Source organism: Labeo rohita, chromosome 20 (assembly GCF_022985175.1).
Source record: "Labeo rohita strain BAU-BD-2019 chromosome 20, IGBB_LRoh.1.0, whole genome shotgun sequence".
Taxonomy (NCBI): domain Eukaryota; kingdom Metazoa; phylum Chordata; class Actinopteri; order Cypriniformes; family Cyprinidae; genus Labeo; species Labeo rohita.
The window spans coordinates 12,410,320-12,424,895 of record NC_066888.1 but is presented as its reverse complement, the minus strand read 5'-3'; the positions used below and the strand labels follow the sequence as shown (position 1 = coordinate 12,424,895).

The 14,576-nt window shown below is 34.2% G+C and overlaps 1 protein-coding gene, 1 long non-coding RNA gene and 1 other non-coding gene across 3 annotated transcripts; all 3 read left to right on the top strand.

The window, feature by feature from the left end:
- The first annotated feature begins 3,642 nt into the window (after window positions 1-3,642).
- Window positions 3,643-5,580, top strand: LOC127151798 (uncharacterized). Its single transcript, XR_007824964.1, has 3 exons — window positions 3,643-3,729; window positions 4,027-4,381; window positions 5,368-5,580. It is a non-coding gene; the product is annotated as an uncharacterized LOC127151798 (long non-coding RNA).
- Window positions 5,581-12,024: 6,444 nt separating this feature from the next.
- Window positions 12,025-13,186, top strand: LOC127183461 (serine/threonine-protein kinase pim-2). The gene is made up of 5 exons (XM_051139523.1): window positions 12,025-12,075; window positions 12,193-12,568; window positions 12,668-12,844; window positions 12,945-13,033; window positions 13,167-13,186. The coding sequence occupies exons 1-5, from the start codon at window positions 12,049-12,051 to the stop codon at window positions 13,176-13,178; spliced, it is 681 nt and encodes a 226-aa protein (XP_050995480.1). The 5' UTR covers window positions 12,025-12,048; the 3' UTR covers window positions 13,179-13,186.
- Window positions 13,187-14,439: 1,253 nt separating this feature from the next.
- On the top strand, window positions 14,440-14,522 carry trnal-cag (transfer RNA leucine (anticodon CAG)). Its single transcript has one exon. It is a non-coding gene; the product is annotated as a tRNA-Leu (tRNA).
- Window positions 14,523-14,576: the final 54 nt, after the last annotated feature.

The following is a 14,576-nucleotide window of genomic DNA, read 5'->3' as shown; positions in this document are numbered from 1 at the left end:
ATTCTTAGCTTTAGATGCAAGAATATCTTCACTGACAGGTGTATAATGACCTGCGGCTATTATCGACGGCATATGTTGTAATCCTCTGTAATGATGTGGATGGAAATGTCTAATTTGTTACTGTCATGTGCAGCCACAGGAAGCAGTAATTGTTGAGCATGCATGGTACTATTCCTGAGAAGAGCAATGCTGCTGGCTATTTGTGGTGGTTTAATGCTGTTAAAAGGGTGCAGAGTGTTGGGTTTCAGAGTAAGCCTCATCTCTGGCCCTGGGTCTCCTGTTGCCTGGGCTTGTTTTAGAACACAGGTGCTGACTTCAGGGGTACTGGCGTGCTTGTTGCAGGGGAAAATCTACCCAGACCTCTCCCATTTCCTCCACAGAACTAGGTCGGGTTCAATCTGTGGGTGGCTTGGTCTTCAAATCATGTGGTCGTCAAGCATAGTGCAAAACTGAACAGTTCATCAAACTAGTAAGAGATATGTGACAGTAAATGAGTATCAGTGGTTTTTTTTAACAATTGACATTAAAAAGAATGTAATAGACAACAGGTTTTATTTATTTATTTATTTATTTATTTTGCCTTATGATGTATATTCATGTCTTTGACAACTGTTGTAAATAAAATTTTATATTACGTGCACTAAATATACTCAAAATTATATATTATAGATATTTTATAAAATTCTACATATATTCTACATATAAATAAATACTGTTTTGAATTTTCTATTCATGTAAGGATCCTTAAAAAAATTATCACAGTTTCCACAAAAACATTAAGCTGTTTTTAACCTTGATAATAATAAGAAATGTTTCTTAAGCACCAAACCATCATATTTGATTGATTTTTGAAGAATCATGTGACATTCACAGGAATAAATTTAAATAGAAAACTAATAATATTACTGTTTTTGCTACATTTTTTTTTAATCAAAGTAATTCATAATTGTGTGTGTGTGTGTGTTTTAATAAATTGTAAATTCTTAATTATATTTTATATATATATATATATATATATATATATATATATATATATATATAGTTGAACATTTATTTTGTGGTATTTTACATAACAATGATGACTTGCTTAAAAGCAGTAGAATGGGATTCTACACTCTAAAAATGCTATGTTAAATATGGACAAACCCAGTAACTGACCCTGTGGTTGGGTTAAATGTTTAACCCAACCTTCTGGGTAGTTTAATTTAACTCAACTATCGTTTAAAAAGTAATGTTTAAATATGGCTGGCTTAAAATGAACCCAAAATAAATAAAAAATCAGACACATAATTACTAGAGGCATCAGCAATAACCAAAAGGTGAATATTTATTAATAAGGAATTTTGAAAAAATGTGTATTGTTGAATTATTATTTATTCAACTTATTAAAAACTGTTCATTTATTGAACATATTAATAAACCAACCTATTTTGGGTTTATTTTAAGCAAAAGAATATTGTAATTTTAAAGCAGTGGTTGAGTTTTCAACTCTGTTCATCAAAACAACTTAAATAAGAATAAAATGTACTTTTATATATATATATATATATATATATATATATATATATATATATATATATATATCAAATGTAATAAAGAATTTACAATTTATTGCATGTATTTAATAATTTTTTTAATTAAGTTAAATTATAAGTTAAATTATAAGTTAAATTTAGTTCAAATAAAAGTACATTTTATTTAAGTTGTTTTGATGAACGGAGTTAAAAACTCAACTATTGCTTTAAAATTACAATATTCTTTTGCTTAAAATGAAGACAAAATAGGTTGGAAAATAACATTTATAAATATGTACAATAAATGAACGTATTAATTTTATTCTTATTTAAATTTTAAATTAAATAATATTTTTTAAATAAAATAAATTATACATACTAAACTTTAATTTATAGATATTAATTTAATTTATTCTCTCTCTCTTTCTTTCTCTCTCTCTCTCTCTATATATAATGTAAGTACGAATTTACATTTTATTGGATGTATTTAATAATTTATTTAATTAAGTTAGTTTTATTTTAATTTAGTTTTATTTTTATTTAAATCATAAGTTAAGAATTAAAAGTAAATATTGTTCTTATTTAAGTTGTTCTGACCCAGCGGAGTTGTTTCATTTAACTCAACTATTGCTTTAAAATTACAATATTTCTTCCTTAGAATGAAGGCAAAATAGGTTGGAAATAGGTTGAATATGTTCAACAAAATGAACATGTTTTAATTTTATTCTTATTTAAATTATAAATTAAATAATAACTTTTTAATAAAAAAAAAACATAATAAATAACTATTATTTAATTATAAATGTTGTTATTAATTCCTATTCTCAATTATTTTATATTATATCTCAATTTTTATTTTTTTAAATATTTATTTATTTATTATTTTCATCAATCATTTTGATATATTTATATTATATGATTGTCTTGCTATTAAACCTTATAACAACAAACACATATTTAATGTTTTCCATGTATCTTCTCTAATTGTTGTTTAAAAAAATTATTCAAAATTATTCAAATTATTTATTTTAATTACAAGAAATTTCAGTAAGTGTCTTAGACTTTTGGGCCTCACTGTAAAGTCTATATTTTATTAAGTTACACTCTAAAAATTTTTGAAAATGACCCAGTGCTGGTGAAATTTGGACAAAGTAAGCGACTGGGTTATTTATTATTAACCCAACCTTCTGGGTAGTTTTATTTAACTCATATGGCTTAACAATTATATATCTTGCTTAAAATGAGCCCAAAATAGGTTGGAAATGAACACTTATTAATATGTTCAATAAATGAACGTTTTTTAATAAGTTGAATAAATAATAATTCAATAATAAACTTTTTTTTTTATTCCTTATTAATAAATATTCATCTTTTGATTATTGTTGATGCCTCTAGTAATTATGTATCTAATTTTTTATTTATTTCGGGTTCATTTTAAGCCAGCCATATTTAAACATTACTTTTTAAACAATAGTTGAGTTAAATTAAACTACCCAGAAGGTTGGGTTAAACATTCAAACACAGGGTCAGTTACTGGGTTTGTCCATATTTAACATAGCATTTTTAGAGTGTAGAATCCCATTCTACTGCTTTTAAGCAAGTCATCATTGTTATGTAAAATACCACAAAATGAATGTTCAAAAACATTTAGTCGTGTAAACATCACCGTTGATGCTCAGCGAATCTGTACTTGTCATGTTTGCCATTTATCAAAGTAAACTGAAGCATCTAAATCCCAAATCTTTCCAGCCTTGAGCCTAAAGCCCGCTAGCTTACCAAATCCCACACAGTAGTAACACTAGCTTGTTTCAGCTGTGACTACTAACCCACTACTGCACAGAAGTCACTCGCCCGCAGTTGTTTCCTGCTTTCTCCCCTCTCTCCCTAAAGGAGCCATTGAAATTCGGTGCAAAAAGGGGAGCAGTGGGTGTAGGGTGTCTCGAGGCGAGTGTGAACAGCTGAGAGGTGTGATTTCACAGGCTCGCTCTCCCCTGTCACGGCCCTGATTGGGTTGGACAGCAGGCATAGGAGAGGCCCTGGCTCCTAAAAGACACCAACAGGTGGAGGAGCGCGGGGCAGAGGGGGGAGTATAAGGCAGGCTGAGCGCTTGAAAAGGCCGGGAGCGTGTGGCCATGTCTGGGCAGAATCCACCAGTCACGCAAAGAGGACGATACACTGTAGCACTCAGCAGAAGAGGAAAGATGGGAACAGAAAGGTGTGGGGAGAGCCTTACTTGTTGGTAGATTGCTAGTTTTTTTTTTAACTAGAGTAGATATTAATTACAACATCTGAGACTGTTTTAATTGGCAAGTCAGTTGAGATTAAATATCTTCAGATCATTTTAGATCAAACAGGAGCAAACTCTTGCCCATTCCATGTCTGGAATGAACAAGGTGCAGCTTATCAGAATTAAAATGTCTTTTTATATGTAATGACGCTATATATATTATATATAGCTCCATTTTGATTTGGCCTGAGATGCTGGGTGACATCTCTGTTTTTTACGAGGCAGCAAATGGAAGATTTTACACCTCCGCCACTGGAAATGGTGCCGGTAAAGGAAATGGAGGTATGAGCCTGTTCCTGGGTTTTCACCTGAGGTGTCATAGCTTGTCTTTGATCTACTGTATATCAATCTCCTATATCAAGAAGGAGTCAAAAGGGGGCACTTTGCGCATTTTAACCTTTCCATGTGGCAAAATGAGAAACCTACTGGTCTATTTAAATGTGAGAAAGATGTTCCGAGTGCTAGATGTGATAGTCCTCTCCTGCTTGGCTGGCTAACCTCCATGTACTTCCTTGTACTTGTCTATGGACGCTTGTCAACACAAAAATTATGATTGAAAGGAGCAGATAACTACATGCAGGTAAATTCAGTTTTTCTTTGCACTTGAGCTGTAATATTTATTCTACAGAGTGTAAATGTGTGTGCTTTTTTTATCTTTCTGGATAATATTTCTGGATCCACTTTGGAATTACCCAACATTTTGCTTTGACTTACCTGTTCTCTATGTACAGCCTATGCATTTTTCCTGACAGCTTTGTCTTTTCTGTGAGGAAACTAAAATTTGCCCCTTGTGATGACATGCTTCCTTATATGCCCATATGAATACTCAAGTTATGGAATGTAAGGAAGTGTGTGGTTTCAGGGGGAATCCATCACCACAAATGATTCATTAAACCTAAACTGAACCATTTTAACCCCAAATTGACATAAATTTGTGTCATTTTGTATTCTAAAAAGACAAAAATCATTTGAGCTGCACTCTTAAAAAGGATAATTTTGCAGTGATGCCATAGAAGAGCCACCTTTCAGTGAACAGTTCCTAAAAGAACCATTTTAGAGAACATTTTAAAAACCTAAAGAACGTTTTTCGACTTTAGAGAATCTTTTCTGCATTTGAAAGGTTCAATGGATGTTCAAGGTTCTTTATAGAACTACTGATGCCAATAAAGAACCTTTATTTTTAAGAGATCAGGTGGTAAAGCTGTTGTTTTAGTGAGCTGGCTGGCCGTAGGCACACGTTTTGGGCCTCCACACCCCGATCATCTCTCACTGTCCCATAGCTATTGAAGATCCAAGGCAGATTGACAGAGTACAGCTGTCTTGTTCTCCACTAATCCTTCTGAGAGCTACAAACCTTATGGGTTTTAGGCACTAGAGTCTTCTTTTCCCAACTATCAGCACATTAAATAAAAAGATGTGTGATTAATAAACCTAAACTTATGTGGCAATGTTTGTCTATTGAATGACAGGAAATAAAATTGAGTTTGTAAGTGGGGATATCTGTTGCTAGGTTGATTTAGGTTTATTTTTAAATTATTTTTACATTTTTCTTTGTCTTTTCAACAGGTAAGCAGCGAGAATGATTTGCTGAGCATTGTCAGCATAAGCTGCGTTAGTCTTCCTTCCTCTGCCTGCCGTTCTCTCTTTCTGAAGCAGCACGCCTTGCTGTGGCTGGTCAAATGGAACCAAGTCAGGTGTTTCTGCGAGGTTTGGTCCCCTTCAACCAGCTACTGCGTCGTGAATACAGCCAACTATTAGATATTAGAGGAGAGTCATTCAGTAAAGTCTGTTAAAATGTACTAACTCTTTAAAGTTTTTCATTATTTATTTATTTTCTAAAATTTAATAAACTGATTTCCTTTTCAGTGTTGTGTTCATTTTCTGCTTCTTAATTATAATAGTAATTAATTATTATTTTTTTTAATAATCATTCAATCCCTGAGCTCGTCATTCTTTGCTCTTAAGAAAAAGAAGTGTTTAATTGTATTGACTGTACACTTTTTGAATTGTATTGAATGGGGACTTTAAATCGTAAAAGTGCCGTGGTATGCGAAAGTTTGGGAACCCCTTGCAGAATCTGTGAAAATGTGAAGAATTTTAACAAAATAAGAGAGGGCATACAAAATGGATGTTATTTTTTATTTAGTACTGTCCTGGGTAAGATAGACAAAAAAACAAAACAAAAAAAAAGCTGAAATTGAGAGACTCAAACACAACTATTAAAAAAGGTTCAAACATTCACTGATGCTTAAGACCCGGAGGGTGAAAACTTTTTGAATTTGAAGATCAAGGTAAATTGTACTTAATTTGTCTTCTGGGAAACATGCAAGTATCTTCTTTTGCTTCTAAAGGGCAGCACAAAATGGAAAAAACATATATATTTCAACAAAATAAGAAAAATTCGGAATTCATCATCCTATTCAAAAGTTTTCACCCCCCGCTCTTAATGCATCATGAATGGAACAATGTTTGAACTTTTTTTAATAGTTGTGTTTGAGTCCCTCAATCATCCTCAGTGTGAAACCAAGGGTTCCCAAACTTTTGAAGGGGGTTATTTTAATCATTTATTTTTTTTTTTTTTTTTGTCTTGTGGACTATATGTAAACATCTTTTATATAAAATATCTTACTCAAGACAGTACTAAATAAAAAATAACATGCATTTTGTATGATCTCTCTTATTTTGTAAAATTCACATTTTCACAGATTCAGCAAGGGGTTCCCAAACTTTCACATGCCACTGTATATTTTTATAAAACTGTAAAATATTTTGCATTCATTTCGCTTGAGTATATTTTTAAAAGTATGCCTGTATTATTTCCGTAATAAGTATTCTCGTCTTAATAAGTATGCACTTCTTTTTCACAAGAATGAACATCACAGATCTACTTTTCTGAATGGTTCATTTGACCTTCATTTTTAGTCTAATGTGAACAGACTGAAGTGGTCAGGAAGAATTGTGATATACAGAGAATATTATTTTCATAAAGTGCTGTTCATAAAGTGAAGAACATATGGTGACTCAAAAAATGCTCCTGTGGAGCTACTATCATCCAGCATTTATTCATATGTGCCATTGATAGTTGATCAGATGCACCCAAGCCTCTGTTTCTAATTCAAAAACATCACTTTAAAAAGTGAAGGTGGTGTTCAAAGTTAAAATAATTTTATAGTGTTGTTTTGTTCCTGGATAAATCAGTGTTTTTGAGTGAATTGGTTTAATGAACAGTCTACTGACCCACTTAACAGTGTAACCCACATAAGGCCGGGTTATGACGCTATGGTGCCGGCGTTGTGCCTAATTCTGACCCCCGACAAATTACTACCCCACCTATTGGTAGGTTTAGGGTTAGGGGTGGGGTAAGGATTAGGCAATGAGGTTGCGTTTTCAGCGAGAGGGGGTTTGGCAGGGGTCAAAAAGTAGGCCAGTAGGTCTGTGCGTTAATGTGTCGTGTCGATTCAAAAGACCAAAATGAACATCATTCCTAAAATTAAAATTTAACTCATATGTGAGTACCGAGCACTTATTGTCCAGTGTTTTGCTTTAGCATTTAGCACAATTTAGCATTGTTTTGCTAATAATATAAAAAATAAATTTGTGATTCAGTCATGCATTATTCAATGCAGATAAAAGCTTTTGAAGAGAATTATTGCTTCAGAGAAGTAGCATTTTTTAGTCTGAAATAACTGAACATTTTTTTTAAAATTATTTGTTTTACTGCATTTAACCTGTGTATCGCTAAACATACAAAATAACAAGAAATAATAAATCCATACTTAATGAAATGATGCACAGTGTAACTGTGACATTGCTATGTGAATTGAGTGTTAAACACTGGGGTATGGCTCAAACTACCCATTGAAGGGGATATGTAACATCCACAAATATGCTTTATTTTTGTTACATAACTTTTTAAAGAATTAAAGACACAAAAGAGAAACAAAATGGATGTTAGGTCTCCTTAGCCTTAATTCACTTCAGGATTAAACTCATAAAAATAAACCAAATATGAATGCACTAAAATAGTTTGTCAGTGCTTTTCTAAGCTTTGCTTTTGAGCCAAGAGGCTTGGTGTTGGAGGTCTTTTTATGTTAGCAGATGTTTTTATGTTTGAGTTTGTGATCTGTACTTTGGATCATGGTGTCTCGCAGCTGGGAATGTATGTGGCCCTATTATTCCCTATGTTATGAGTATCAAATGTCTCAACAAGGATAGTAAGACCTTGTGGGGACATTTGAGGAAAGAAGCTTATCAACCATACAGAATGATATTAGTCTAAAAATGTCAGTAGTTTTGTGTGAGGGGTATGTTTGGGGTTGGGGGATAGAATATACAGTTTGTACATTATAAAACAATTATGTCTATGAAATGTGTCCATAAAACCTAGAAGCCCAACATGATGTGTGTGTGTGTGTGTGTGTGTGTGTGTGAGACTGACAAGCAGTGTTTTTACAGGGCAAGTGCTTTTAGGCATCACAGACACTGCAGTGTATCAAACAAACAGAGAAGAGATGCGATTACCAGAGGTTTTGAGATTGGATGAGAAGAGCGATTCCTCCAGGATGAAGATCACTCCTTCTCCGAATGTTTATGGAACATACCTAAAGTCTGGAATTATCTGTTTGGTTTCATTGGATACAGTACAGCAGAAGCAGGCAGACACCTGTCTCTAACCATTCTTAAACCATTCAGTAATTGTGTAAGACAGTGGTTGTCAACTGGTTCTGCATCATAATTCAACCCAACATAATATCAAAGGAGTCAAAAGTAACCAAAAATGTTACTAAAACATTAAAATGCACTCACCCTCAGGCCATTATAGATGTGTATAGATATGTAGATGAGTTTGTTTCTTTACAGGAAAAGATTTGGAGAAATTTAGCATTACATCCTTTCTCACCAATGGATCTTCTGCAGTGAATGGGTGCCATCAGAATGAGAGTCCAAACGGCTACTAAAAACACCTTAATAATCCACAAGTGACCCACACAATTCCAAGCACAGATAAAGCAGTGTTTATAAGTGAAAACAGTCCAAAAAATGATTGTTCACGTAACACACACACAAATTTAATTAATTAATTAATAGTAATAATGTTAATAATAATAACAAAATCCCATATTAGCTTTTTTTTAATGTTAAGTCAACAAGTGTTGAATTTGGAGTTAACTGTACAAAAATGTATTAATGTGTATACTGTGTACTCAGTTTTTATCTTATAAAATAAGGTATTTTCACCAAATATCCTGAGGTGGAATTGAAGTGATGAGATGCCAACTCAACATGTTCTTTATTGTGTTTAATGTATTACTGTTTTAATAAACTGTTTAATAAGCTGTTTGGGCTCTGTTTTAATAAACAGTTTATATATATATATATATATATATATATATATATACATATATATATAAATCTTTGCATGTACATCTATTACGTTTTGACACATCATTTAATTTGTTTAGTAAACATACACACCCAGAAACTTTAGGTCATTTGTAAAGCACAAATAGGCAAAGAACCTTACACTCATGGCCATCATTTTGTAAAAGAATTACAACAATTGAACAACTGATAGTAATAAAACAATTGGCAACTTTGATAGTAATAAAAATAAACTATTTTATAATGTTGTTTAAAATATACAAAAATGTCTCAGTAATATTTGAGGAAAAAATTTTGCTAACATATATAGTGTAACGTATATAGATTTTCCCAGAAATTTATTTTATTATATTTCTTTGTATTTATCATTATTATTAATAATAATAATATTTTAGTTATTTATTTGACAATTATATCCTATAGGCTTATCAAACAGACCACACATGATGTTATGGCATTAGACATGAATGTTATTATTCAAAATGAGTTCCACGCATTCTAATCATTCCAGCGGTGACCCCCATGTGACATCACATTCCAATTAGAACGTTCGCGTTTGATATAGGCTTGGAATTTGCTAGCTCATTTTGTTGGTTGAAGTTTCGGAGTAATTAGTCTGTTTTCAGCGTGAAAAAGCAATTGTGTTATCATGGTACTGTTTTCACGACCAAAGAAAACGTGTGAAATGAAGCGTGCACACGAACCCCAACCCTGTGTGCTGCTCAAATGCACTCCCATCACGGCCAAAATCCATCCTCATCCCCTTGATGAGACGCCTGGTGGTGCTGATGAGATAGCTGAAGGGAGAAATGATGGAGGGAGACGAGAGAAAAAGAAGAGTTGTTGGAGATCTTTTCTTCACTTTTTTCGCCGAAGAGCTGGAAAATACGATCTGGCGAAAGCTGAGAAAGTGAACCAGAGTGAGGCGGAATCCTATCGGAGCCTTACCGATGGTAAAATCACACACGATGATAGAGAATTTAGTAAATTGGGTTTCCTTAATTAGGAAAACTTTTGTCGTTCTTGTGTACACAATACAAAAACAAAAAAATCACTGGCCCAGAACCAAAAAAAAAAAAAAAACTGTCATTATCACACCAAACATTTTAAGAGTGAGAGTTTAAAGATCACAAATGAAATGAATTAAAATATTTTTAGCATATAAGATAACCAGTACAATGAAAGTCATTTTCATTACGTTAAAAATAAAATACAGATAAACTGAAATTAAATCAAATAAAAAGTAAAATGATTTCAGCTGCCGAAGCAGCATTTCTCATTTTCATTTAACTTGATGTACTGAATAACTAAAAATGTATAAAAATAAATATAAACTATGTAGCTGTATTTAAAAACAAAATAAAAATTTAAAATGATATTAAATTATATAAATATATAAGATAGCTTTAGGTGTCATTACTAAAACAGTAAATATTTGTGAACGTTAATTCAGAAAAAATAGATTTACATTGTCTAAGGAAATTTAATTTTTCTTTTTTTTTTTTCCTTTTTTTTTTTTACTAATTTTAATTATATTTCCTTTTTAGATCAGACTTCTCTACAACGCACTATTGTAGAGAACAATGATCATGAAGGACCTCCAGCCTATGAAGTCCTCCTTGCTGTAGAGGAACAGCTGGAGCAGGATGTCCCCCAACCACAGGACGTCCACACTCCAGTTAATTTGACTGAAGAAGATACTCATGAAACTCCAGTCTCTGAAGTCCTCCATTCTGCTGAGGAACAGCTGGAGCAGGACGTCAACGCTCCAGTTAGTTCCTCTGAAGATGACCGAGAAGAGGAGCTGGAGACGGGTACGTTTACTGCCATAATCTAAAACTTAATAGACACATTCCCAGTTTTTCAACAGTGAACGTAAATAAAGAACCACACTAATTTGAGTGAACAATATATTGTAATATATTATTTAATTTGATTCATATTAATAGTATTCCCTTTTTTAGACCACACTTCTCTACAGCAAATTGTAGAGATTCGTGATCTAGAAGAAACTCCAGTATCTGAAGTCCTCCATTCTGCTGAGGAACAGCTGGAGCAGGATGTCGTACAACCTCAAGACGTCCACACTCCAGTTAGTTCAATTCAAGAGGATCTTCATGAACCTCCAGTCTCTGAAGTCCTCTTCAGTGCTGAGGAACAGCCAGAGCAGGACGTCCTCCAACCTCAGGATGTTGATGCTCCAGTTAGTTCCTCTGAAGATGACCAAGAAGAAGACCTGGAGACGGGTAAGTTTACTGCCATAATCAAAAACATAATAAACATATTCACAGTTTTCAAAAGTGACCGTAAATAAATATGTGTACATATTATTTAGCAGATTTGATTCATATTATTGGTATTCCTCTCTTTAGACCAGATTTCTCTACAACAAATTGTAGACAGTCATGATCCAGGAGAAGCTTCAATATCTGAAGTCCTCTCCGGTGCTGATGAACATCTGGAGCAGGACGTCCTACAACCTCAGGACGTCCACAGTCCAGTTAACTCCACTGGAGATGATGAAGCGGTGGAGTCGGACAACAGTAAGAATAATACATATATGAGACCTAGAAAATATTATTGCATAAAAGTGAATGCATAAAAATGTACTATATGTTAACGTCATTTGTTTATCTTTTAATAGGCCACATTTTTTGGCGATATGAATTCGCCCACAAGCTCGGTGAAGGAGGCAACGGCTGTGTGCATGCAGGAACTCGCTGCAAGGATGGCCTTAAGGTTTCAACTTTTTAATAACATAATTTTCCATACCTGTTCAGAATTCATGACTGGAATGAAGTATTCATGACTCTGTGCTAATTCTTTGTTTGTGTTGTATAGGTGGCTGTGAAAATTGCCGAAAAGATGCCTCATATGCAGTATATAAGAGTTGTGAGTACTCTGCACTCTCTATATTATTGCTTCTCAGTAACTGTTTTCCATTTCTAACATACTGATGTTAATTTAAGAAACCACCTGTAACTAAACATCATGTGTTCTTTCTTTTAGCCTGGTCATCCCAAACTCCTCCCCATAGAGATCGGACTAACACTCATGGCCAATAAGGGCCCCAGTGTCCCGCAGATAATTAAACTGCTGGACTGGCAGGAAGACCCGGACCACTATGTCATGGTCTTGGAGCGGCCCATGCCTAGCATGAGCATGTTTAACTTCGTGAAGCTCCGGCAAAGGCTCGATGAGGGGATGGCACGACATTTTATGCGGCAGGTCATTCATGCTGCTAACATCTGCTGTGAGCGCGGGGTCTTCCACCGAGATATAAAAATGGAGAACCTCCTGGTGAACCCAGACACACTGGAGGTGAAGTTGATCGACTTCGGGTGTGGCGCGCTCATGATGGACTCTGCCTACGTGGCCTTCAATGGTATGTTTTATGATTTGCTAACAGGTTGTTTAGCTCACTGAAGCACGTCCTGATGTACATGCTGTAGAAATGCATTAAATATCAAAAACTTCCCTCTAGGCACAAAAATGTTCTGCCCACCGGAGTTTGATGTCGACGACAGGTATCACGCAAAGCCAGCGACAGTTTGGTCATTAGGGATCCTGCTGTTTGTGATGGTGTGCGGGTTTTATCCAGATGATAAAGACCTGCACGTGATCAGTAAGAACGACTGGTCCAACCCTGACCTGTCACAAGGTGAGATCTTCATCAAAGATTGACAGTTTGAGCTCTAAATATAAAAGTATGCAATTTGAAATCTAAGTAAGTCAGACATCTCTCTCATCTTTTTGAACAGAATGCTGCCAGATGATTTGCTCCTGTCTGCAGCCGGATCCACAGCGGAGACTTATTCTGGAGGAGATGCAGCTCCATGGCTGGTTTAAGGTACTAACTTTAAAGTTTAAGATTGAATGCTAAATGTTTTTTCATATAATCATCCTAAATGTTTTGCCAAGTCAAATTTACTCTCAGTGTAATTTATTTAGATAAGTAACATTGATTTCTGTTTTTGTTTCAGGTCATGGAATAGGACATGGAGAACAACACAAAACAACTCCCAGTCACGGCCACTCTGTTGTTTTCTGTTTTCAGTCAGCTTTGCGTCTGGCAGACTGACATGAGTGGCCTTTCCATCCCTCCACTTAGGCCTTAGCGTTTTGTGTCCTGGTAGTGCTTTGGCATATTTAAGTGTATTTAAGATACCTTGTATTAAGTGTTAAGATATTTGTATGTGTACTAAGATGTTTATGTTCTATGTGTTACACTGGATGTTACACGATTTGCAGTGTATGTTTACCCACACTAGAAACCAATGCAACTGATTAAAATTTCCTATATACTGGTGAAATATAAGCCTCTTGTTCATTCAGATTTGTAGAGCTTTTATATAAAATACGTTATTACACAGCTCACCGGATTACTTCATTCTTCATTCGAGTCAATCTTCAGTCAAATATTTATGAATAAATTGTATTTATGAATATATAAGAGGAAATTGTGTTCTGTGGAGGTGTAGGCCTACAGCCTACAGAAACAAGCAAGCTGTATTTAGCATTATAACAGAAGCATTAATATTACATTAGTATCACATGAACATTATATTAGAATGGAGACTATCCCTTGTATAAATGAATATTTACACCTTAATTTCTAAACATTTGTGTCTAGAATGTTGCTCTTTAGCATTATATTTACGTTTCTTTGACCAGCAGAGGGCTCTGGAGCGCTTCGAAACGAAGATGTAAAGTCTTCCGTTAGTACTGAATGCATCACTTTATATTAGTTGGAGTGAAAGGAAACAGTTTGTTGAGCGTAGTTGTTCCCAAATCCTTTTTAGATTCGGTTTACTAGCGAAAAGTTGCTATGAAAAGAAATAACGGACTCGGATGGAATACAGCTAGACAGCATCAACTATGCTACAGGTAAAATACAGAAGTAGCTTAAAAAACTTAGCCAATATGCGTTTATTATAGTCATTAAGAGGGAACCTAGCTTTTTGCCGTTGATTAAGCAGGTGATCATCACGGTTTGTCGTTTTTAGTGTTTTATGTATTGAAATAGTGTTGTTAGTGACGGTTTTTCATTCAATAAGGACGCTTTCAGTTAACTCTTTACAAGTTATTGATAACTTAAATACTTTAAAGTCATTTAATATAACATCCTTAATTATGTAATTTAATCATAAGTCACAAACAACATTATAGTAACGCATAAAACTACTAAAAACACCAAAAACGACGCTATTACTGCGTTATTACTATTTAACGTGATGACGTAAGGACGTGCAATATGTCAGGATGGCCGAGCGGTCTAAGGCGCTGCGTTCAGGTCGCAGTCTCCCCTGGAGGCGTGGGTTCGAATCCCACTTCTGACAATAACCTTTTCGTTTTTTTTTATCTTTTTTTATTTCTTCAGCACGACGAGAACG